Source organism: Gossypium hirsutum, chromosome A02, assembly GCF_007990345.1.
Source record: "Gossypium hirsutum isolate 1008001.06 chromosome A02, Gossypium_hirsutum_v2.1, whole genome shotgun sequence".
NCBI classification, from domain to species: Eukaryota; Viridiplantae; Streptophyta; class Magnoliopsida; order Malvales; family Malvaceae; genus Gossypium; species Gossypium hirsutum.
The window spans coordinates 89,719,092-89,746,800 of NC_053425.1; the positions used below are offsets into that span (position 1 = coordinate 89,719,092).

A 27,709-nucleotide genomic window follows, 5' to 3' on the forward strand; every position below is an offset into this window, starting at 1 on the left:
TTACACGCCCGTGTTAACAGACTGTGTGCTTCACACGGCATTAGACACGCCCGTGTGTTTAGGCCGTGGCAAAACAGGGCATACATACTGACTTGCAACACACGGCCGGAGACATGCCCGTGTGCTTGGCCGTGGTCAAAACTGACTTGGGTCACACGGCTAACCACACGCCCGTGTGCTAAGGCCATGCTCGAGACTTACTTTAAAATGAAAGAATACCCCAGGGGACACATGGCCGTGTAACATGATCGTGTGTCGCACACGGCTGAGACTCACGCCCGTGTCCCTACCCATGTAGACAAAAATAGGCTATTTTCAAAGCCAATATGCCACCCATTTTAGGTCCTCCCTACAAGTTCAAAACCAAAGCATTTCATACCAAATTTTGCAACCAATTCATAACCAAAACATACACCATTCATGCCATATAATTATCAACCAATTTCATGCTTATAATTCATATCAAATCATACCAAATCATAAGCCAAAATCAACTTTAATCTAGCCATATCACATGGCATGATATACAATTCACAAAACATACCACATTATTCCTAGCCTATACATGCCATACTACAATATTCATATTTTCAAAAGGTACCAAAATAAAGTTCGATGGTGTGGTGATGATCCTTGACGATCTCCGAGCTTTCAGTATCTTTGATATCTACAAAACAATTGAAAACACACACAAAGTAAGCTTTCAAAAGCTTAGCAAGCCATAGACAAATAAAGTCAATACATAACACAATTCTAAACCAATTTATTTATGTAGCACATGGTAAAAATACAATCACATGTCCATATATCTCATATAGCTCATTTGATCATAATTCATTTATGTAACACCCCTTACCCATACTCGAGGCCGGGATAAGGTACGAGGCATTACCAGACAAACATACAAACATTAAACTAAAATACGGGCCATAAAATTTCATTCATATTTCAAAACGTTCATTCACTTACACATAGTCCCTTATTTGAGTCTATGAAGCCCAAAACATACTTTAGAAAGGGTTCGGGACTAAACCGAGAACTTACAAAAATCTTGGAAATTTCATGCTTTAAGGCTCCACATGCCCGTGTCCCAAAGTCATGTTCCATACACGGCTGAGACACATGGTCGTGTCTCTGCCTGTGTGGAATATACCTAGGCTATTTTCCAAGCTTTGGTCAACCTTAATCTCTTACACACTTATACAACATCAAAAGCATATAACATGGTATTCATTTAATGATTAAATATTCTCAATTAAACCACAAACATAGCATTTGTATATCATCATACATGTGTCTCTCATACTCATTTTACCTTGTTTATTATAGTACCACTTATACATTTATACCAAGATTATCATCTTACCAAATATCTTCAGCTTAATCATCAAGCATTCATATTTAAAACTAGATCATATCTTTATAAAATACCACAATTCAGATGCGCAAATAACATGTTTGCCTAAAACATTTTAATTCAACTCCATACCCTACAAGCATTACATTGAGACTAGTCATATATATATATACACATGTCATGATACATATCATTCTCTTTCTGTTTTCTTATAAACACATATCATTTATTTCATTATATCAATATTTCATATACCATAGTTTCCATGTATTCCACATATATTTATTTTCCTCTTCCTCCTCTCCATTCTACATCCTTAATGTATATAGCATTCTTGTAAGTACGATTTCACAATTTACTAATAAATGCTCACATCAAACTGTCCACACAAGTCATAGTCACTTACTTATTTATAATTCGAGCTACAGAGCTCCAAATTAAGATCCGTAAATTTCCCCTGAAACTAGACTCGCATATATTTGCACCATAAAATTTTAATAATTTTTGGTTTAGCCAATTAGTACAGTTTATTCATTAAAATTTCCCCTGTTTCACATTCTGACAGTTCTAACCTCTCTTCACTAAAAATTAATTATCTCACAATACAGAAATCGGATAATGTTCTTGTTGATTTATATTGAAAATATACTCATTAGGAATTTTAAAAATATAGTTTTAAGCCTCTAATTATTTTTATCCAAATTTTTGTGATTTTCCAAAGTCAGAATAGGGGATCACGTAATCATTCTGAACCAGTCTCACAAAAACATAAATATATCAAAATATAGAACTCCTTTTCTTCCTTTGTTTCTTTTATATGAAAATAGACTCATTAAGATTTAATTTAATATCTCATTCAGTCTCTGATTCAATTTATACTATTTTTGGTGATTTTTCAAAATCAAGTCACTGCTACTGTCCAAAACAGTTTTATTGCTAATTCACTCTTTCACACTTTCTTTGTATTAACCTCATTTTAACATACATATCACAAATCATTTTCACCACATTTCATACATCACAAGTATAGGCCCATAATCACAAGGTCACCATAAAATCATCCTCATGTATAACTTACTTCTTTATAAGTCTACCACATCCTGCTCACTTAATGAACACATCATTCACATAACCAAGTTCATGCACTTATTCATCACAAAACTCACAAAGCAATACATAGAGAGTCTCCCATTGAACACTTTGGATCAATCCTCGATACTTGGTGGTTTCAGCACATAGCTCCACCCATCATAGAGTTCGGCTCTCTTATACACATGGTGAACACTCAGTACCACCCATGTGACCTAGCCAATTTATCTCGTAGCTCTCTTGTCTACATGGTGTCCTTCACCTGGAGCCACGCATGCGACCTAGCTACATATATCCGTAGCTCTCTTGTCTACATGGTGTACACATAGTATCACCCATGCGACCTAGCTACACCATAATGTCTTGTAGCTCTCTTGTACACATGATGTGCACTCAGCACCATACATGTGACCTAGCTACATACTATCTGTATCATCCAATCTTTCCGAAGGTTCAACCGGGATTTCTCTCTCTTTTCTAACAATTTCACCAATCAAGTAATTATCCACAAACATATTTCCAATATTATTATAAAATATCATAATACAAGTAATATTGATGTATTACTTACATATAAACTTACATCTCATTTAATATCAAGGCAATAACATTAAATTACATATTGCCTTATTAAAAATCATATGAACTTACAATTTCCCATAATATCCATAATCATAGAAATCACATTTATGTATGATAATTCAATGCAATTCATGTACCATAGACATATTTTTAAATCAATTCATAAACTTGGCACCATAATCTTTTAATTTAACATAATTAAATTAATTCACTAAATTTAACTTTCAAATATAAATTACAGCATTATTGTTGTATTCTTATCATACCAACTTACATACTTTCAACACCTCGAAAATTATAATAAATATATCAATTTTACATTGAAACATGCATAAATTAATGCTTATTATACATATGAACTTACCTCGATACTAAAATGATCATTTTACCAACTTTCCCAATTTTCGATTTTTCTCTCATTCTAGGTTCAAACCTCATTTTCCGAGATCTAAAACATCATATTTTACTTATTTAATTAATGTACTATTCAAAACAGTCCTTAACTCAAACTTTGGAAAAATTACAATTTTGCCCCTAAACTTTTGCATATTTACACTTTTGCCCCTAGGCTCGGGAATTAAACTTCATCCCTTATTCTTATGTTTTATGACATTCTGATCACTTTTTCCTTCTATGGTAACATCAAATTCTCACTCTAGCATATACTTATGACTATTAGGTATTTTTACCGATTAAGCCTTTTTACTCGTTTTCACTCAAAACCGAGCAGAACAAGTTGTCTAACATAATTTAAAACCTCATATTCTATCATAAAACATCAAAATAAACACATTTCACCTATGGGAATTTTTTCAAATATGAACCCTAGCTTAAATTATTGCTAGAATAAGCTTAATCAAATTACCGGGATTCCAAAAACTTAAAGAACTTGAAAATGGGGTTAGAACGGACTTACTATTGAGCTTGGAAAGCTTGAAAACCCTATCCATGGTTTTCCCCATGCTAATTTCGGCCTCCATGAAAAAGATGAGTAAATTTTGGCTTTATTTTCCCTTTTTATTTCTTTTAATTACCAAATGACCAAAATGCCCTTCCTTACTAAACTTTCAAAAATTCCATCCATGTCCAATTTTTGTCCATCACTTAGAAATTGGTCAAATTTCTATTTAAGACCTCCTAATTAATATTTCAAAGCAATTTCATACTAGAAACTTCTAGAATGCAAGTTTTGCAACTTATTCAATTTAGTCCCTAACTTCAAATTGAGCACTTTATGCATGGAATTTCTTCACGAAAGTTTCACACAATCATGCAATCATATCATAGACCTCAAAATAATCATAAAATAATTATTTTTATCTCAGATTTTGTGGTCCCGAAACCTCTGTTCCAACTAGACCCAATTTTGGGCTATTACAACTCTCCCCCCTTTAGAGATTTTCGTCCTCGAAAATCTTACCGAAGTGAAGTTTAGTATCTTTCTCATAATTTCCAGCATTACTAACTAATTGTTTTCAAGACGATACTTTCAGAAACACTCTGTCATCAATTTGAATCCCAAGATAACTCAGTCAACTCTGATATTTCTCTAACTCTGTCCTTCACTTGTCAACCATTCTCAGTCTCTGGTCATATCTATAATTATTTTATCACTGAACACTTTGATTCCACTCTTAGGAACTTAGTCAACATGATTCTCATGAATTTCTGTTATATACACCTCATCGGTAAGAGGGTGAGGTCGTACAGTCTCTAACTCGATTCTGACGTATATCTATATGACACATTTTTTTCATTATCCACATATATCATTATAATTATACTATCCACTTCAAACAATTTATTATTCATATCTGTCTTACATAAAATTTCCAATTATCTCATTTCAAACAAGTGCACTCACTCATACATTCTATGAATTTTGAATAACTTTAGTCATCACATTTACTAATTAATTTAGTCAAGCATGCAACAACATATGTAGGCCAAACAAACATGAATAAATATATCACTATATAAACTTTCATGTGACATATTATCACATATACATATATCACGAAATCTTATTCATACCTTCTCGAGTTTAACACATCATAGCTATACTTTATTCAAATACTTCAATATTACTATTAAATGGTCAGATGTAGCTCTGTTATAGAATACTTCATTTTAAACAAAATGGTCCTCATTAGTGTCGGGAGACATCACACTATCACATATTTGTGGCATGTATAACTAAACTCTCACACTTGCTATGTTAGTCTGAGAATCGATTAAACCTGCTCTGATACCACTAAATGTAACACCCCTTACCCGTACTCGAGGCCGGGATAAGGTACGAGGCGTTACCGGACAAACATACAAACATTAAACTAAAATACGGGCCATAAAATTTCATTCATATTTCAAAACGTTCATTCACTTACACATAGTCCCTTATTTGAGTCTACGAAGTCCAAAACATACTTTAGAAAGGGTTTGGGACTAAACCAAGAACTTACAAAAATCTTGGAAATTTCATGCTTTAAGGCCCCACATGCCCGTGTCCCAAAGTCATGTTCCATACAAGGCTGAGACACATGGTCGTGTCTCTGCCTGTGTGGAATATACCTAGGCTTTTTTTCAAGCTTTGGTCAACCTTAATCTCTTACACACTTATACAACATCAAAAGCATATAACATGGTATTCATTTAATGATTAAATATTCTCAATTAAACCACAAACATAACATATGTATATCATCATACATGTGTCTCTCATACTCATTTTATCTTGTTTATTATAGTACCACTTATACATTTATACCAAGATTATCATCTTACCAAATATCTTCAGCTTAATCATCAAGCATTCATATTTAAAACTAGATCATATCTTTATAAAATACCACAATTCAGATGCGCAAATAACATGTTTGCCTAAAACATTTTAATTCAACTCCATACCCTACAAGCATTACATTGAGACTAGTCATATATATATACATGTCATGATACATATCATTCTCTTTCTGTTTTCTTAAAAACACATATCATTTATTTCATTATATCAATATTTCATATACCATAGTTTCCATGTATTCCACATATATTTATTTTCCTCCTCCTCCTCTCCATTCCACATCCTTAATGTATATAGCATTCTTGTAAGTACGATTTCATAATTTACTAATAAATGCTCACATCAAACTGTCCACACAAGTCATAGTCACTTACTTATTTATAATTCGAGCTACAGAGCTCCAAATTAAGATCCGTAAATTTCCCCTGAAACTAGACTCGCATATATTTGCACCATAAAATTTTAATAATTTTTGGCTTAGCCAATTAGTACAGTTTATTCATTAAAATTTCCCCTGTTTCACATTCTGACAGTTCTGACCTCTCTTCACTAAAAATTAATTATCTCACAATACAGAAATCGGATAATGTTCTTGTTGATTTATATTGAAAATATACTCATTAGGAATTTTAAAAATATAGTTTTAAGCCTCTAATTATTTTTATCCAAAGTTTTGTGATTTTCCAAATTCAGAATAGGGGATCACGTAATCATTCTGAACCAGTCTCACAAAAACATAAATATATCAAAATATAGAACTCATTTTCTTCCTTTGTTTCTTTTATATGAAAATAGACTCATTAAGATTTAATTTAATATCTCATTCAGTCTTTGATTCAATTTCTACTATTTTTGGTGATTTTTCAAAATCACGTCACTGCTACTGTCCAAAACAGTTTTATTGCTAATTCACTCTTTCACACTTTCTTTGTATTAACCTCATTTTAACATACATATCACAAATAATTTTCACCACATTTCATACATCACAAGTATAGGCCCGTGATCACAAGGTCACTATAAAATCATCCTCATGCATAACTTACTTTTTTATAACCTTACCACATCCTGCTCACTTAATGAACACATCATTCATATAACCAAGTTCATGCACTTATTCATCACAAAACTCACAAAGCAATACATAGAAAGTCTCCTGTTGAACACTTCGGATCAATCCTCGATACTTGGTGGTTTCAGCTCATAGCTCCACCCATCATAGAGTTCAGCTCTCTTGTACACATGGTGAACATTCAGTACCACCCATGTGACCTAGCCAATTTATCTCGTAGCTCTCTTGTCTACATGGTGTCCTTCACCTGGAGCCACGCATGCGACCTAGCTACATATATCCTGTAGCTCTCTTGTCTACATGGTGTACACATAGTATCACCCATGTGACCTAGCTACATTATAATGTCTTGTAGCTCTCTTGTACACATGATGTGCACTCAGCACCATACATGTGACCTAGCTACATACTATCTGTATCATCCAATCTTTCCGAAGGTTCAACCGGGATTTCTCTCTCTTTTCCAACAATTTCACCAATCAAGTAATTATCCACAAACATCTTTCCAATATTATTATAAAATATCATAATACAAGTAATATTGATGTATTACTTACATATAAACTTACATCTCATTTAATATCAAGGCAATAACATTAAATTATACATTGCCTTATTAAAAATCATAGGAACTTACAATTTCCCATAATATTCATAATCATAGAAATCACATTTATGTATGATAATTCAACGCACTTCATGTACCATAGACATATTTTTAAATCAATTCATAAACTTGGCACCATAATCATTTAATTTAACATAATTAAATTAATTCACTAAATTTAACTTTCAAATATAAATTATAGCATTATTGATGTATTATTATACCAACTTACATACTTTCAACACCTCGAAAATTATAATAAATATATCAATTTTACATTGAAACATGCAGAAATTAATGCTTATTATACATATGAACTTACCTCGATACTAAAATGATCATTTTACCAGCTTTCCCAATTTTCGATTTTTCTCTCATTCTAGGTTCAAACCTCATTTTCCGAGATCTAAAACATCATATTTTACTTATTTAATTAATGTACTATTCAAAACAGTCCTTAACTCAAACTTTGGAAAAATTACAATTTTGCCCCTAAACTTTTGCATATTTACACTTTTGCCCCTAGGCTTGGGAATTAAACTTCATCCCTTATTCTTATGTTTTATGACATGATGATCACTTTTCCCTTCTACGGCAACATCAAATTCTCACTCTAACATATACTTATGACTGTTAAGTATTTTTACCGATTAAGCCCTTTTACTCGTTTTCACTCAAAACCGAGTAGCACAAGTTGTCTAACATAATTTAAAACCTCATATTCTATCATAAAACAGCAAAATAAACACATTTCACCTATGGGTATTTTTCCAAATATGAACCCTAGCTTAAATTATTGCTAGAATAAGCTTAATCAAATTACCGGGATTCCAAAAACGTAAAGAACTTGAAAAACGGGGTTAGAACGGACTTACTATTGAGCTTGGAAAGCTTGAAAACCCTAGCCATGGTTTCCCCCATGCTAATTTCGGCCTCCATGAAAAAGATGAGTAAATTTTGGCTTTATTTTCCTTTTTATTTCTTTTAATTACCAAATGACCAAAATGCCCTTCCTCACTAAACTTTCAAAAATTCCATCCTTGTCCAATTTTTGTCCATCACTTAGAAATTGGTCAAATTGCTATTTAAGACCTCCTAATTAATATTTCAAAGCAATTTCATACTAGAAACTTCTAGAATGCAAGTTTTGCAACTTATTCAATTTAGTCCCTAACTTCAAATTGAGCACTTTCTGCATAGAATTTCTTCACAAAATTTTCACACAATCATGCAATCATATCATAGACCTCAAAATAATCATAAAATAATTATTTTTATCTCAGATTTTGTGGTCCCGAAACCTCTGTTCCAACTAGACCCAATTTTGGGCTATTACAATTTACATATAACACATCTTAATCTCAGATTAATTCATATATATATCATATGTCCACAAATGTACATATACTTATCTTTCATTCTCAAATATGATATACATTTCAAATGTACCTGAATTGGATACACATTCACCTAGTCATTCATTTCTCGGAATGCCCTTGGAATCGTAAGAAATCAAATAAGGATACTTGGATAGCTCAGAAAGCTCGTACAATGCGAACATCCCAGACGTGGTCTTACATGTAATCAAATATCGATGCCATTGTCCTAGACAGGATCTTAGACAAAATCAAATACGATGCCAATATCCCAGACATAGTCTTACACGTGAATCTCAAATCGATGCCAACATCCCAGACGTGGTCTTACATGAAATCACATATTGGAATCCTATGTCATGACATATGTATCCTAACTATTCCTGTGGTTCATACGGGGCTTTCAGATGTCGTCATGTTATCGGAACTTTCTCGGATTTCTCATATTTAGCTTAAATAACCATCCATCACAATTCATTATCATATATCATGAATAAATCAATTCAAACACATTTATTTGTATATAGACTTACCTCGTACGGAAATGAACGGAAACGAACGACTATTCAACTACTTTCGACTTTCCCTGATCTAATTCCGTTTTCTTTAATTCTTGATCTATACACATTCAAATTTAACTCTTTTATTCAACAAATTATTCAATTCAATCCATATACACATATTTAGGGTATTTTACAAATTAGTCCTCACATTTTTACATTTTAACACTTTAGTCCCTAATTCATAAAATCAAAAAATACACATAATTTCATATTACACATGCTAGGCCAAATTTTTCGCTAGTCCATATAAGCCCACATATTTCATTTATTCCACATTTTAGCCCCTCAATTTCTCATTTTCACAATTTAACCCAAATTACTCAAATTCATCAAAAATTCAAATACAAAACATATTAACCCAACACATATCTTTCATTTTCCATCAACTAACATCACAAAGCTTACAATTTCATCAATGGAATAACTCAAAATCTTCATCAATTTCTAAAATTGAGGCATGGGCTTAATAGAACATAAAGCAACAATCACAAAAAACATAGAAATCTTTAAAAACCGAACAAAAATACATACCTAATTGTACTGGACAATGACCGAATGAACAAAGCTTAAGAACCCTTGTTTTTCTTTGAATTCCGGTGGTGGATGGATGATAATGGCCTTTATTTTCATGTTTGTTTTATTTAATATAACATTAATAATCAAATACCAAGTTTACCCTTTATTAAACCATATAAAAATCACTTAATACAAGCCCATTTATGTCCATCCATCATTCAAATGGTCTAATAACATCATAAAGACCTCACATTTAATAAGTCACATCAATTCGGCACTTAATCAAATAGAAGGCCCTTTTGCATTTTACGCGATTAAGTCCTTTTATCAAATTGGGCACACAAATGATCAAATTTTTATACGAAACTTTCACACATTTTAATTCAAATATTATAAGCACGAAAAATAATATTAAAATATTTTTCTGACTCAGATTTATGGTCCCGAAACCACCATTCCGACTAGGGTCTTAACCGGGCTGTTACATGAATATTTAAGCCTTAATTTTTCATATAAAAAGTAAATTTAGATGCAAAGTGATTAGATGAAAATTGAAATGGGCATATAAACTCTTCCTTTTTCGTCAAGATTGATTTGAAAATGGTAAATTATACACTATTAGTAAGTTTATGTTTTGGTCATTCAACTTTAAAAAGTTATAAATTGGTCACTAAATGATTCAGAAGTTTTAATTTAAGGTACCAAGTTTTTTGTTTATATAATATTTATTTATTTTATATTTTTAATGATTTTTTAGATGATGATGTCATTAGTGGCACATATCCAAACTTAATAACATTAAAAAAAATACTGAAATGGTGGAAAAAAAAAATCGAGTACCAATTGGGACAAATAACCATAAATACCAAGTTAAGAGAAAGTGACAAATTCAAAGGGATAACCGAATATTTGAGACTTAAATTTTCAGATAAAAAGTAAATTTAGATGAAAAGCGGCTAGATGAAAATTGAAATGGGCCTATAAACTCTTATCTTCCTCAAGATTAATTTCAAATTGGTAAATTACACTTAAGGTCATTACACTATTAGTAATTTTATGTTTTGGTTACTCAACTTCAAAAAGTTGCAAAGCGGTCACTAAATTATTTGAAAGTTTTCATTTAAGGCATTGAGATGTTAAAACTGTTATTGTATGGCCTTCTTTGTTCTCATCGCTTATACCAATTACCAATTGAAAGTTCTTCATTACATTCTTTTTTATAGTTTAGTTTTTTTTTTACTTAAGGGTGCAAAAAGCCCTCAAACTTAAAAAAAAAAGTAATTATGTTTCTTTTTTTTTTGCACTTATTTGGGTACTTGAACCTTCAAAATGATCAAAAAGGCCTTCAAATCTTTTCAAAAAAGGAAATTAAGCCCCTATTTTTCTTTTGCACTCAATTGATTACTTGAACTTTCAAAATGCATCAAAAAAACCCTCAAAAATTTTCAAAAAAAAATTAAGCCCCTAATTTTATTAAAAATTAGAAAAAATTATAAAAAATTTATAAAAATCGTACAAAATATAAAAAATTGTAAAATTTTATAAAAAATATAAAATATATAGAAATATAAATAATTATAAAATTTTATAAACTCGTAAGAAAATTATACAAAATGTAAAAAAAATATAAATTTCATAAAAAAATTATAAAAATTATCTTACCAAAAAAGTATTTTATAATTTTTCTATAATTTTTATTGATTTTAGTTTTTTTTTATCATTTTTGGCGACATGTCACACTGTGTTCGACACTTGATGACTTTAATTGAAAAAAGCTAGGGGTCCTTAACTTTTTTATGATTTTTATAAAATTTAACAATTTTTTATTTTTACGATTTTTATAAAAAAATTCTATTTTTAGTAAATTTAAAATTTTTTATATTTTTATTAATTTTTAATTTTTTCTAAAATTTATTATTTTTATAATTTATTTTCTAATTTTTAATAAAAGCTGGTGCTTAATTACTTTTTTGAAACAAATTGAGGGTCTTTTGATGCATTCTGAAAGTTCAAGTACCCAATTAAGTGAAAAAAAACAAGGGCTTAATTGCTTTTTCTGAAGAAGCTTGAGGGCCTTTTTTTATGCATTTTGAAAGTTCAAGTGCTCAATTGAGTGCAAAAAAAGAAAAAAGAAAAAAGAAAAAAAAGAAGGGCTTAATTGCTTTTTTTTAAAAAAGTTTGAGGGATTTTTACTCCCTTAAGCCTTTTTTTTCATGAAGTACCTTTGAACGTCACAAATTTGCAAACCAAAACCCAAGTAGCTTTTTTTTTTGATCTCCAACATTGACTATTAAATTGACTTGGATCTAAGATATATTTTTCTACTCTTTGATGGGCATTGATTCATTGTATCGATCATCGAATCATTGCTTGGAGCTCATTAGCCAGATTTTAGAAAAAAACTTAATAGCTAGTTGATTTAAATACAAATATTCAAATAGTTAAGTGACTTAAATGAAAACTTTTGAATAGTTCAGTGATAATTTTGTAACTTTTTGAGGTTAAGTTACTAAAATATAAATTTACTAATAGTTTATTGACTTAGTTGTAGCATATCCATTTCAAAAATTCCCCACAACCGCAAACGACAGCGTTTGGCTTTATCTTCTATCCAGGACGATTTAAACCCTTCAGAAAAACCCCGTCAAAACCAGCAATGCTTTGTAGTTTCAAAAATGGCTTTCTCTGCAAAAACTCCTCGAAGCCTTATCAAATCCGACCTCCCAAGTCCTATCCACAGAAAATTCCGAAAACCCAAATTCCTATATTTCTCGAACCGACGGAAAACCCATCAAATCTCCTCAACGCAACCCCAACAGCAGCTCTCATTCCTTAACACCAATTCCTTGAACAGCAGCGACCCGAACTCCCATCTCCACCTTCTTTGTATCAATGGGAAACTCCAAGAAGCTCTAAACTACCTTGACTCAATTCAAGAATTGCAGATTCCATTAGATGAAGACACGGCTATTGGTATGGTCAGACTCTGTGAGTGGAAGAAAGCTTTTGAAGAAGGTTCTAAAGTTTACTTTTATGTATCGAATTCGAGTAATTGTTTGAGTCTTAGGCTTGGAAATGCTTTTTTGAGTATGTTCGTGAGGTTTGGGAAATTGGGTGATGCTTGGTATGTTTTCGGTAAAATGCTAGAAAGAGATGTTTTTTCTTGGAATGTTTTGATTAGTGGGTACGCAAAAAAAGGTTTTTTCGATGAAGCTTTGTGTTTGTATCATAGGATGTTGTGGGTCGGGTTTAAGCCTGATGTTTATACTTTCCCCTGCGTTTTGAGAACTTGTGGTGCTGTTCCAAATTTGGAAAGAGGTAAAGAAGTTCATGTTCATGTTATTAGGTTCGGGTTTGAGGCAGATGTTGACGTGATTAATTCTTTGATAACTATGTACGTAAAGTGTGGGGATTTACCAAAAGCGAGGTTATTGTTTGATAAAATGGCTAGGAGAGATAGGATATCTTGGAATGCAATCATTTCAGGATATTTTGAGAATGGAGAGTATTTGGAAGGGATAAGGTTGTTTTTTAAGATGCGTGAGCACTGGTTTGATCCAGATTTGATGACTATGGCGAGTGTGATCTCTGCATGTGAGAGCCTTGGAGATGAGAGATTAGGCAGAGAAATTCATGGATATGTGATTGTAACAGGGATGTCGGCTGATGTTTCAGTTTGTAATTCTTTGATTCAAATGTACTTTAGTCTAGGATGTTGGGAAACAGCAGAGAAGGTTTTTGATAGGATGGAATGGAGGGATGTAGTTTCTTGGACAGCAATGATCTCGGGTTATGAGAACAACGTACTGCCTGATAAAGCTTTGGATACTTACAGAATGATGGAACTGCATGGTTTCGTGCCTGATGAGATCACTTTAGCCAGTGTTCTTTCAGCTTGTGCTTATTTAGGAAAGCTAGATATGGGGATAAAGCTTCATGAACTTGCTAAAAGGACAGGCTTCATATCTTATATTATTGTTGCTAATACATTAGTCGATATGTATTCCAAGTGTAAATGTATTGATAAGGCTCTAGAAGTGTTCCACAGCATTCCTGACAAGGATGTCATTTCTTGGACCGCTATCATTTTGGGACTCCGGCTCAACAATCGTTGCTTTGAAGCACTGATTTTCTTTCGGCAAATGAAAGTGAGCTTAAAACCTAATTCTGTGACTTTGGTGTCTGTTCTATCTGCATGTGCTAGGATAGGAGGATTGATGTGTGGAAAAGAGATTCATGCATATGCATTGAGGACTGGCATGGTGCTTGATGGTTTCCTACCCAATGCACTTCTGGACATGTATATAAGGTGTGGAAGGATGGGACCTGCTTGGAACCAATTTAACTCACAGAAAAAGGATGTTTCGGCATGGAATATTCTGCTGACAGGATATGCACAGCGGGGACAAGGGAAACTGGCTGTGGAGTTCTTCAATAGAATGATCAAATCTAATGTCAGTCCAGATGAGATTACATTTATTCCACTCTTATGTGCTTGCAGTAAATCGGAAATGGTAACCGAAGGTTTGAAGTATTTTAATAGCATGGAACTGACATATGGTGTCACCCCAAATTTGAAGCATTATGCATGTGTCGTGGATTTGCTTGGCTGTGCTGGGCAGTTGGAGGAGGCTTATGAGTTTATACAGGAAATGCCTATAAAGCCTGATGCGGCTATTTGGGGAGCCTTGTTAAATGCATGTAGAATTCACCGGCAGGTTGAGCTTGGTGAATTTGCAGCTCAACGTATTTTTGAAAGTAATAGAAGAAGTGTTGGGTATTATGTTTTGTTATGTAATCTCTATGCGAACAGTGGTAAATGGGATGAAGTTGCAAAAGTTCGAAAGATGATGAAAGATAATGGACTCGTCATTGATCCTGGATGCAGTTGGGTGGAAGTTAAGGGAAAAATTCATGCTTTCCTCAGCGGTGATGATTTTCATCCTCAAATCAATGAAATAAATGCACTTTTAGAAGGAATTTATGAGAAAATGAGATTAGCTGGCTTGGGTGGTCCAAAATGTGATTCCATGGATGGAGTTGAAATTTCAAGAGCTGAGATCTTCTGTGGGCACAGTGAGAGACTAGCTGTTGCATTTGGTCTCATTAATACTGTTCCTGGAACGCCTATTTGGGTAACCAAGAATCTTTATATGTGCCAAAGCTGTCACAGTACCATTAAATTCATCTCTAAGATTGTACGACGGGAGATTTCTGTTAGGGATACTGAAGAATTCCACCATTTCAAGGATGGCATCTGTTCTTGTGGTGATGTGGAAATATTAGGGAAAGCTTTGACAAATAGGACTTCTGAAAGAAATTGAGAAGTTATTAACTCCCATATAGAATGTAGATATGTAAAAGGTAGCTTAAATGTATTATTGGGCTATGCATCATGGATCAGCCAGTTAAAATTAAAACATTTTACATGTAAACCACAGAAAGACTAGGAAGCTTGGAAGAATGCTTTGAATCATCTCGATGCTCCATTGGCATGAAGAGCGAAAACTGAAAAAGCGTCCTTTCTGTTTAAATTGGGATGTACTTTTAAATGAGGGAAACAGCATTGGGATTATTGGCATGGTGCTCCCAGAAACCCGGCAGACTCCCTTTCCCTGAATTATAAACTTTAGGTGGATATGGGTTGATTCCCATCTTTCAAAGGTGGAGAGACTCCTTTCGAATCTGCGGGTTTTCAAGGCTGGACAGGTTTCTGGCTTTTGAGTTCCCTTTCTCTGCTTGAGACAGCTCCTTGACCGGGGCTCGCAACGCTTTTAGGCTTGTGATAGATATAGTGCAATCCGTACTTGTATCAAGATCTAGCCCGCCCCTTTCGCTTATTAGTAGGGGGTTCGTGCCTAGGTTGTAGTTATGGTAAGGTGTTTCTGCTACTCTGCTTTTCTCTGTTTTGTATTTCTACAGTAAAGTAAAAATGGGGAAAAGAAAATGGTTTATAAAAGTGAATTTCGCAACGATATCATAATGAAATACGTCTGTTTTGCTCATGAATTTAGGCTTCTTTTGTTTGAATGTTGAAGAAGCACATATTAATGTGACGTATTTAGCTCCTCGGGGCTGCATATAGGGTTTTTACTATCTAACAAAGCTAAACTCCATTGTAGATACTCATTATGGATGAATCATCTACTTACAGACTTGTCTGTTTAAATTAAATATTAAATATATTGGTGAAGATTTGTTAAACTCTAAGCAGCTTCTGTGCTCCTGCTTGTGATGCATACATTTCATTATGCCCCAAATCATTTTTTTTTTAAAAACCCACTGATAAAAAATATACAGATCTATAAACTCCATTGTAGATACTCATTATGGATGAATCATCTACTTACAGACTTATCTCTTTAAATTAAATATTAAATATATTGGTGAAGATTTGTTAAACTCTAAGCAGCTTCTGTGCTCCTGCTTGTGATGCATACATTTCATTATGCCCCAAATCATTTTTTTTTAAAAACCCACTGATAAAAAATATACAGATCTATAAACAAAACAACAAACTGTTATAAAATAATGAAAATTGAAAATACATACATTCACTCAATTATTCAACTTGACACATACTTTTAGCAAATCAATATATAAATATACATCACCTCAATGTAGAAAGAATGAAGATAATTAAACTCAGGAGATAGGCATCACTGGTTCATATTTTCACTGCCTTCTTTATTGTTTTGAAGGAAGATTTGATGAAGTTGTTTCCCACAGCATAATAATCTTGTTCATCGTCACTAGTTACTATTGGCTTCTTCCTTATGCATTCCACTCCTTTCTTCATACCTCCCAAGATCAAAGATGGTGAAGATGGGATTCGTCGAAAGGCCCTGGCGCTCTCTGACCTCTTAAGAACTCTTTCTTTTCGGCTTCCGATGACTTCACTAGCATTGCTATTTCTCCTTGGTGTTTTGTTTCCTTCTACATTAACATTATTATCTTCTTTCTTCTCTTTCAGGGGATACTTCAAGTCTAGCTTTTTTATGATGTCATCAGTTCCACTCACTTCCTCTGCATCTACATTGTCATTTTGAGGCTCCAATTCTTCTTGACTGTTCTCTAACAGCATTTGGAGCCACCTATCTACATTCCCTTTTCCGCGCTGCTTCCGACTTTCTTCGTCTTCCTCTCCTTCAATGACGGGGTATCGAATTCCTTGTCTCTCCTCTTTTATTTCAAGTCTTTCAAACTTCTGCTCAATTGGTCTTTCATCTTCTAAAGCAGCTATGGCTTTATCATGCTCCTCTCGCTTATGTTTGAGGGCATTTCTTGCTGTAATTGCGAGTTCCTCCTCAATTTCTTCATGCTTTTGATCTTCATTTGAAGATAAACCAGCTACAGATGCCTTATGCTCTTCCTCCAGAAACACCCTTAGCTCCTTGTGTGAAGGTGTCATTAACCTGATTCCTGGTAGATAAAGAACAGTTTTGCTATCTTGTCCTTGGAAGAAAGTATCATTGGTTCGAGATCGCTTCCTTGCATGTTCCAGTTCCGGCCTTATCTGCTTCTCGAGCTCATCTCGTTGTTTAAATTTCTTGTGAAGTTCCTTCTCCGAGGCATCGCATATCGCCTTTTGCGCTTCGAGTCTTGCGGTGAGAGTATTCGCAGCAGCCTGGTTCAGTCTCACCTGTTCCTTGTAAACAACACTCCTACAACAATCAAAACAGTAACACTTGAAATCTATTTATACAAGACTGAGACATTGTTAGATTAACAGCATGTTTTTGACAAACTTACTGGTGCATGGCATCCCGAATCATCTTTTCCAGCATAGTCCGGTATGAAGATTGAGCCTCGGCCAGCCGCCTGCACTTTTCGGCCCTTCTGCGCCTCTTTATCAACTCGGCTTCCAAGTCTTGAATGGCAAACTTTTCTTCATCGTTTTTCTTCCTCATTTCACTCACTTCAGCATCCAACTTCTGGATTTCGGCTTGCATTTTGTTTGTTTCTTCCCTTTGTTTCAGTGAATCTCTGGCCATTACAATGGCCTGGTATGGGTTTGTAACAAAATCTGGGTTTTCATTTTCCTTCAAAATGCTACCTTTCGTTTTCCTAGCAGCTGAAAAGTTTCAAAAACCAAGACATGAGACAAATGATTGAAGAACACTTTTTCGGAAATCGGGATCGTATTCAAATCCGAATAACATAAACCGACCTATAATAGGAGACTGTGGCCTTATCTGCCTGTTGTGATCCAGTGATTTTAAAGCTGATGAAGAATCATATAGTTCCTTCCGAGTTACAACAACAGCAGCTGGGGCAAGCCCGAATTCATCTTTTGACTTGATAAAATGCTGTGGGAAAGAATGTGAATCCACTGTTTGAGAAGCATTTATTTCCTCATTTTCACCTTCTGCAAACAAGAAGGAAAATGCCCTGTGCCTGAAATCGCAGTTTCGAGAAGCGAAAATTGATAAGAACTGGTTCACAGAAATTCCCAACTGGAAATCCCACCATGGAACTTGAAATTTCAGCTTGTTATACTTTTTCTTGCACACTTGCCATTGTAGTACCCGCAGATTACTTGCAACCGTCAATCCACCCCCTAAAGATTTCAAATCAGCACCATGGTTAAAACATATCCCAAGATAAAAACAAAAAAATAAACAATAGATAGGTTGGTGTTGAAGTACTTGAACAAGGAAACCAGTGATCAATGTCCCATGAAAGAGGTGAAGCTGAATCAGCATGGTAATACAGGACATTTCCGTACGGATCCACTCGGATTACTTCCGGATCAAACCCCGCGTTCCTGATTTAAACAAACCCATAGATATCAGAAAAACAAAACAAATATATATATTCGTAAGTTTTTCAGTTCAAGTTAATTACCCTAAATGACTTAGCTGCTTCCACAAGAGATTAATGAAGATTTTTGGCTTAGCTGATGGTCTTGCCTTTGGATCAATAAGTGGGAACAGTTCATCCAGTTCCTTTGCTCTCAGATTCTGCAAAATACAAAAAACAAACTAGTAGTTAATCTCCATTGCCTCGGTTCTCATTTCATCAAAAAGAAAAGAAGAACAAAATCACCCAAAACGCCAAAAACCCATTTCTTCTTGAAAGAAATTTTTTTTAAAAAAAGTGGTAAACAAAATGACCTCGTTTTGGTGCAAAACGTAAGGAATGAAGGTGAAAGGAGGGCCATAGGGGTAGGGACCAAGACTACGGTCCCGGCATATTTTGGCATAGGCTCTGGGGTATCCGAGACCCTCATCGATCACCATTTCCTCGTCGGCGAAGGCGTATTCCACTGCCATTTCTATCAGTGAGATTTTTTCTTGTGAAGATGGAAGAGACGAATGAGAGAAAATGTTGTGTTTTTGATTTGGGAATTAAGAAATAGAAGCTAACGGTCGAATTGTGTGTATCATTAAACAATAATATAAGAATTTTCCTTTTTGATAGCTTTAAGTTAAGTGGTGCCACGTCAGCGAAATTCGAAGGGGGAGTGCAACGGCTACATTATTCTACATTTGCTGGGCTGGTCCCACGCCAAAATTAAATACTTGGCATTTTCCATTTATGTTATTATACAATGGCCGCGCAATTCGTTTGGTCCAATCGCCTCATAAAATTTATTTCATTATAAAAATATTATTTAGGCCGCCCCTCATCCTAAATATTTCAAGAAATTAATTTAATTATGTTTTTTTTCGTATTTAAAATTATTTTCTATAAAGAATTATCTTACAATATTGAATGAGAGGGTATCTTTCGAAATTTCTTTGTTAACGTTAGGTTGTGGGTCGTTGAGTAAATGTTTTTTTTTTGTCATTAGCTTGATATTTTTAATTTATTATAGGGGCGAGCTTAGAATAAATTTTTAGAGAATAAATAAAATTTTAATTTTTTATAACTTATATCTTTATAATTTTTAAAGGATTAAATTAAATTTTTATAATTTTAGGAAGGCCAAAGTGTAATTTTACTTTTATTAATTTAAATTTTTTTAAAAATTTAAGGGGCTAAATAAGAATTTTACATTTTAGGGGGCCAAGGCCCTGCCAGCCCCCCTAAATCTGCCCTCGCTTACTATCCCCTACTATTTGTTTCTCTTTTCTTTCTTAATATTATATTATAAATAATTTGGAGATAAATATCAAATTTGTACATGAATTTTAATTTAGTGCAATTAGGCATATGAAACTTCAATTGTGATTCATATATATACATATAAAACTTTTATTTTGATTCAATTGTACATATTTAAAAAATAGATACATACATTTATTTTCACATTGAATTTATATAATTGTTTGTGTATGCCATATATCAATCTAAAATGGTACTAATTCGATAATGTTGTTAGTGATTTATGAAAATTGAATCAAATCAAAATTTCATGTAAGAAATCTCACAAAATCAAAGTTCATGTATGACATTGCACATTGAATCAAAGTTTATACATAGTTTTGATATTTATCTCATATAATTTGTTGATAAACTTCCATATCTTTCGAGTTGATTCACATTTATAATTTGATTTTTGTGTTTGTAAATTTTTGTTCATCATAATATAATTATTTATTTACTATATTAATATTTAATCAATAATTGAATTTAGAGTTAATATTAAATTATTATAATAAATTAAACTGAAACATGAGAAAATTATAAAATTATGACGTAAACTCCCTAATCTTTTTTAAAATTAATAAATTATGTAAGAAAAACATGTTATTGACTAATATATTATTCTCTAAGTTGAATCATAATAATAAAATGTTCAAAACACGACATGACATGAAAAATAACATTAATTTGACATATGTACGAAATATATTAAAGTCTACACCACTCTTTCATAAATTTTTATATGATTAATATTCTAACAATTCAATCATTGAATTTATCAAGATATTTGTACTTGTCATGCATGTAAAATTTTAAATTGATTTGATATCTTTATATATCGATCTAAAATATTGTCTGCATCAATATATCTTTAACGGTTGAAAGTTTTTTTTTATATAAAGCAAATAGTTAAAAAATTTTAATTTATGTCAAACTTGGCATGCATGACAAATGCAAATATTCTAATAAATTCAATGATTGTAGTGTAAAAATACTTATCGTATAAGATATAATAGAAATGTGTAAAACCACTTTAGTTTTACACAAGTTATATAAAAACTAAAACATAATACATAAATGTTATGTTTGGTAGGAGTATTATTTTTTACACATGTTTTAATATATGTGTTAGCAATAAACCAATTCAACTTGTAATATTTAATCACTCCCATGACTTATTTTAGCAAACGAAAGGAATTTTTTTCGCTTATTTTGAAGCGGTCTTATTTGCTTACAAGAATTATTACTCAATCTTTCTAATTCTAATTTTAAAATTGTTCTTACTAATTTTTATTTTGTCTTAATATTATAATACATATGTAATAAATAAAATTTTTCCTCGTGTTATTACATTAATAACAAAATGAGATGAAAATAATTTAACATATAGGAAAAAAAATTTTAAAAAAAAAGAGCCCTTGTCCCTCAAATTAAAACTTTTGCCAATGCTAAATATCCTTAAAATAATTCATTTAAAATTTAAATTGTGCAATATCAATGACTTTTAATGATAGTTATGACAATGGAACTTTTATCCTTTTTGTATAGAAGAAGTTTATCAATGGGTTGCTTTAAGCTTTATAAAGTTGAAAATCTAATGTTTGTATTTGAAAATAATGAAATGATGTAATAAAAGTTAATACTCTTTTACAACAAATGAAAGGTAAATATTTTATGTCATCCAAAAGGTACTTTGGTCAAAGGATTTAATGTGATACATCTTTTTCTTTCATTTTGGAACCAAAGAAGCTAAATCAAATCAATTGGTTCATCCTTATTGTTTTAATAAGGTATAATTGAAAATATTATTTTAATTTTCATTTTTTATCCTTTTTTAGTTCTTAAAAATACATTATTTACAAATTAATCTCAAAATAAATGAAAAAAAATTAATATATGTTAACTTTATTAACCTCACATGCATGTGAATTGTCTTGTGAATGTATGTCAATAATTAATTTATTTTAAAAAATAAAAATAATTAAAATAAAAATATTTTTAAATTTTAAAAATTAATTAGTTGGTAAGGGAGGAAAAGGACCCTTTTCCTTATGGCATGCAAGTACACTATTGGCAATGCCATTTGATTGCAGTGGGCTAGGCTTATTTGGGTGTGGGCATAACACCTAGAGTTTGAATAATTTCAACTAATTGATTAGGGAAATTGAATTTTGGTGTAACAGATTTGAGTGATGAGTTAGGAGATGAGTTAAGAATCAGAAGAACTATGAAAGTAATTAATTTTTATCACAAATAAAATTGTATTACTATACACATGGAGAAACGTTCATCAAGGAGTATAAAGTAGTAAGATTTTGCCTAATTTAATTTCTTTTTCATTATCAACAAATTTATTTAAACTATATTGTTTTACCTTTTTCAAGAAAAATAAAAATTTATGTTTATACATATGGAGATAGGGTTATCATCACATGTGAAACTAAGAGTAAATAGAAGTAAGCTTTTCTCTATTTCATTCACAACATTTGTATTTAAGCACATTTTGTTTAATCTGATTACTGTAACAATGTTTTTCTTGATGTTCATCTTTATTTGACTTTAATTTGTAAGAAAAATTTATTGAGGAGGATTCGAACCTAAGTCACACAGGTGAAAATACCAACAATTTAATCATTTATTCAAGATTAACATGCTAAACAAAAATATGTTTTTGTATAAAGTGTTTGTCAAAAGCACGCCCTACAAGGCATGCTTTTAACTTGTTAACGACCTATTTCTCTAAATAATAAAAGAATAGACCTAAATCTCTAACTTTTGTTCAAAATGAGCCATTTTAACTAATTTAGTCATTATTTTTCATTACATTAATGTTTAAATATGAAAAACATAAAAATTAACACTAGTGAACACTGAGTTGGCAACGAAGTACAATCTTTTTACTTTTTGGGGGGTAATAAAAAGAGATTAAAACATTCAAAACTACAGCTAGATGATTATTGATGGGGGTGGGATTGTGTAGAAACACTTCCTCCAGCATCCTTGTTGTGTAGGTCTCAAACACCACAAAAGGCTTTGATAAAACACATGTGAGGGTTGGTTTTCAAATTGGAATTCATAAACTGAAGGAGTTCAAAGTGGTGGAAGGACTTGTATTTGATGGGGTGAGGCTCGTCCCCTACCTCTTCAAGTATATGTATGATCCCATCCATGAATGTAAACATCCCCAATGAGTATCTTATTCCCTTCTCCTTCATGATTACTTGATGATTACAAGATGGTATTCCGTCATTACTCCATGCCTAATCAAACCAACATCATTAAGCTTATTATTTTTTTACTTTTCAAACACTTAAAATTTAGTTCATCTATTTTTATTTTTAAGAATTTAATCATATTTTTTGTTTTTCAAAATTTAAGTCTAATTATTAACTTCATTACAATTCTTCTATTGAATTCGTTGTTATGATATTTTAGAATAAAAAAAATATTCATTTAATAACCATATGGTAAGAAAATATCATTTTTATGAACTTAAATTTGACCCAAAAAATAATAATAACAACTTTGCCTCCAATTGGACCTACAAGTAAATGGAAACCTCTGCCAAAGTTATTTTTGGATTTTAACCTTTTTAACTTGTTAATTAATTGAAAATTTTAATTAGTCCAAGGGTGGAACGATGATATAAAGATAATACGGAGTTGAAAGACGAGATTGGAGTACTGACCATCAAAGCATCCCCAGCCATGACAACGAAAGAAGTTGGCGACGGTGGCGGCGCAACCCATTGACCATCTTTCAATTGCATCTGCAAACCGCTGATATCACCTTGATGAAGTATAGACAAGAAAGTTTTGTCTGTATGAGGCAATAAACCAGCATTACTCTCCCCCATCTTAGGCTCACTGTATCTCAAGTATCGTAGAAGGTAGCGGGTGATTTTGATGTAATAATCGTAGCAATTTCCAACACCATAGCTTTCAAACAACATTCTCATCACGGTTCGATGAAGTTCTGCCACAACCTCTGAGTACCTTTGAGCACTTTCGCTAATATCCATACAAGAAATGAAATCCAAAGCTGAAGAAATTCCATAAAATATATAACTGCAAATCTCATTGAAAAAAACAAAAGAAATTTATACCGAAAGCGATCGTTTCCAGCAGGCCACATGAGATTGGTGAACCTTTGAGTTCCATCAAGAGATGTTGGGTGGTCGATTGCCAAGGACTCGTAGAGTGGAACAGTTTTGTATTGTCCGAAATAACCGAAGAAAGGCATGTCGCTTGTGTTCCGCATTTTTACCTCGGTTGGGAGCTGGAACAGCTCTTCAGCTGTGGCGAATACAGCGTCGTGAAGCTGGCCAGGTAATTTATCGAATTTTGCTTCGAAGCAACCGTGTTCTTCCAGAGCTCGCCGGACATCCTTGCATGCCGATGCCCAACCTGTTGTTCCTGGCTTTAGATTTTCCTCAGAAAAATTGATGACGGGAAGCTTCATCTCTGATTCCAAATCCATAACGAATTAATAGAAGAAATGTTTTATTTTTGAAGATAAATCAAGTTGGCTTGTTGAGCACGCTATTTATAGAAGAATGTGATGCGCATATAATAGTCCACTAACCCAGGATGAATTTCTTCCATATTAATTTGTACAGATAATAATTTTTCGAAGAAATAAATTTTAGAAAATTTAATTTATTCATGCAGGATTGATTTTTGAGATTTTTTAAACTTGATAAGGTATGTGATGTGGATGGCAATGATATAGACATGAATGCTATTGTTTTTGTAAATAAAAACATTAAATATTTGTAATCTTAAAAACAACATAATTACATGACATCATATCAATAATGTAATTATATATTAAAGATGAAATGGTTTTGATAGTAAGAATATATATATATATATTTCCGTTGGTTTATAATTTTATATATTCAGAACATTACCCACATTCCATTAAAAAAAAACAATGTGACATGTAATTTAAATTTTTAATTCCATAAATTGATATTTATTCAATCATAAAAGTTTTGCATTTGATTTGAAATATCGTTTAGTTTAATTAATTAAAAAAATCTTTATTTAATTTTGATATTGATATATTATTTGAATTACTAGAAAGTAAATAATATTTACTTCCTCTAATTTATTATTTTATTTATATTGTGAGTCACTGAGTAGGTATATAATGAGAAGGCCCTGGTCCCCAAATTTGTTTACATTTTATTTTATTTTCTGAATTTTGTACCATCTTTTAACTTCAAAACTTTGTTTGTTTTTTAAGGGTTTAGGCCGAAGCTCAATTTCAATATTATCTTTAACCCATAAAAACATGATTAAGAAAAGGACAAGTTCCAACTAAGCTGAATTGCAAACATTTTCTTCCATTTCTTCTTCAACAATTTTTAGCTTTCAATCTACTTTGTTTTTAGGGGTTTCTTAATAGTAAGTTTTTGAATTTCTCTTTTCTTTTTAGGGTTTACAACTTTAGAATTTATTTGTTTCAATTTTTTCATTATTTGGGATATGTTTTTTTACAAATAATTTACTTTTTAACATGTTTAAAATAATGACTTTTATTACTATTTATATTTATATTTCCCTATGTTTTATCATAATTTTGTCGCTTATCACGAGTTAATTTGATATAATTTAGTTAAAAATATATAAATTTTATTATGATATATTTATACTTTCTATAACAATTTAAAAAAAAAAAAAGATTTTTAGTTTAAACTACATTCTGCATTCTTTGGAGTATCTAGTATCATGGGAATCTGTCTTTTTAGAAGCAGATTTTTCCGACCACGACTCAAATTCTTTAGCATGCTGTCTCGGTTTTTTGCAGAGCTAGACTGCTGCTCAAACGGTGCAGGACTCGCTGCTGTTTCCCAGCCAGTCGCCCCGTGCTAATTCGAGTTCCTGGTGCAGGCCTCCTGCTGGTCAGTTGAAATGCAACATTGCTTTCCCTACGCTTCAGGCAGCTGGGTGGGCAGCTTTGGTTTGGAATGAATCGGGGGAGTTTGTACTCTGCATTACAGGAACTTTTCGGCTTGGTAGGTGGATAACATTATTTTGGAGATGGATTGCCAACGTCTCTGGCAGGCCCTTGCCGAAATATTGATGTATCAGACTCTGGTTTATTGCTCCACGATTACGTTCGGTTAATCTCTATGTTCGTCCTTTTGTCTGCATGAAGCAAACTTTTCAGATCATGTTATCTGTCCTTGTATTGTTTATGATCTTTTGTGATTTGATTATTCTACGATTTCCACTGAGAAGGAGGGGAGTTAAAAGTAAAGGTTATTGTCTGGGGCTTATCCAAGTTTATGAAATTTTCTTTTTAAAGAAAACTATAATTTTTAAAATTTATGAATAGGTTAACAGTAGGATCCATCCTTTGTGTTGGTTCTATATGATGCTAAAACATGAAGAGAGTGGGTAGGTGACAGAAAGGGAAAGAAATGAATTTAATAATAATAATAAATGTAAAGATTACATCTTATCTGTTAATACTTTGTTCTATTATGTTAGTTTCCTACTTATGTTTTGGGCCAAATTTTTATCAATCTTTTTGTTTTCAATTTTAGGTGATTATGATGTAAAGTTTGACAAATAGCTAACGGTAATGACTAGTAGATGTAAATCTTTTCAAGCAATAACAATTGCAATGAAGCTGCTCAGTTATTTAATTGGGATCAAATTTTATTTATTTATGATTACAACAATTATATTATTAAATTTTTTTTATTCAGTGTAATGTGATAATTGCTCTTTCATCCTTTAGTTATGAAGTCGGTGTTTGATCTCCACCTATAAGAATATACATGCATATTAATATTTTTTTATATATCAAACAATGTAAATTCATTTATATATAGATGATTATATTTTGATATTACTAAATAATTTGGTAGAATATTGTACAAAATAGATGAAGAGAAAACAATGTAAATGATGCTCTTTCGCATTCCATCAATATATATAAAACAAGAGATTAATAATATATTTGTTCTCATGATAATAATACTATTAGGAATGTGGTCCTAATTTTCATAAATAAATAAATAAAAAGTGGTCCTTACTAAATAATTGAGCAATTTATAATTATGGGTAAACTACAAACATAGTCACTTTTGTTTGCCTCAGGTTACATTTTAGTTACTTATGTTTGAAATGTTACGTTTTAGTCACTTATGTTATTATTTTGTTACGAAGTGATCACTCTTCCGTTAAGTTCCGTTATCTCCCTAACGGTAATCCTACTTGGCAGTCCAATTAGATTTTAAGTGCCAACTTGGATTTCCAAATGGAATGAGAATAGATTATTAATTAAATAAATTTAATTAATTAAAAATTTTAAACCCTAAATATTAGTTGAAAAAGCCATTCATCTCTTCTATTTTTTTTTTAGCTTTCTTTTTCATTTGACTAAAAAAAGCTATTATATCATCATAATTTTTTATACTAAAAAAGCTATTATCATCAGAATTTTTTATTCACATACAAAAAAAAGTGGATTTAATGGAGGGTCCAGGTATGTCTTCTTTACCGACAAATTTATGTTCTAAGACTTAAAATCAAGTGGTTTGTGTAGCAACCCGATTTTGGGCTTAGTCGAAACAGTGGTTTTGGGACCATAAATTTGAAGTCAAGAAATTATTTTTATTATTATTTTGGTGTCAT

The 27,709-nt window shown here is 32.1% G+C and overlaps 3 protein-coding genes across 4 annotated transcripts; 1 reads left to right on the top strand and 2 right to left on the bottom strand.

Moving 5' to 3' along the window:
- The first annotated feature begins 12,597 nt into the window (after positions 1–12,597).
- On the top strand, positions 12,598–15,970 carry LOC107951873 (pentatricopeptide repeat-containing protein At1g15510, chloroplastic). Its single transcript, XM_016887041.2, has one exon. The coding sequence runs from the start codon at positions 12,641–12,643 to the stop codon at positions 15,287–15,289; it is 2,649 nt and encodes an 882-aa protein (XP_016742530.2). The 5' UTR covers positions 12,598–12,640; the 3' UTR covers positions 15,290–15,970.
- A 497-nt stretch (positions 15,971–16,467) lies between these two features.
- Positions 16,468–19,357, bottom strand: LOC107951874 (synaptonemal complex protein 1). Of its 2 annotated transcripts, XM_016887043.2 has the most exons (7): positions 19,082–19,357; positions 18,813–18,928; positions 18,614–18,732; positions 18,465–18,525; positions 18,136–18,362; positions 17,718–18,039; positions 16,468–17,629 (listed from the first exon to the last, which is right to left on the bottom strand). In XM_016887043.2, the coding sequence occupies exons 1-7, from the start codon at positions 19,238–19,240 to the stop codon at positions 16,633–16,635; spliced, it is 2,001 nt and encodes a 666-aa protein (XP_016742532.2). In that variant the 5' UTR covers positions 19,241–19,357; the 3' UTR covers positions 16,468–16,632. The 2 variants fall into 2 exon arrangements, with proteins under 2 accessions (XP_016742532.2, XP_016742531.2); XM_016887042.2 differs by having other exon boundaries at positions 18,136–18,525.
- Positions 19,358–22,932: 3,575 nt separating this feature from the next.
- On the bottom strand, positions 22,933–24,592 carry LOC107951872 (probable 2-oxoglutarate-dependent dioxygenase AOP1). The gene is made up of 3 exons (XM_016887040.2): positions 24,163–24,592; positions 23,746–24,067; positions 22,933–23,317 (listed from the first exon to the last, which is right to left on the bottom strand). The coding sequence occupies exons 1-3, from the start codon at positions 24,534–24,536 to the stop codon at positions 23,072–23,074; spliced, it is 942 nt and encodes a 313-aa protein (XP_016742529.2). The 5' UTR covers positions 24,537–24,592; the 3' UTR covers positions 22,933–23,071.
- Positions 24,593–27,709: the final 3,117 nt, after the last annotated feature.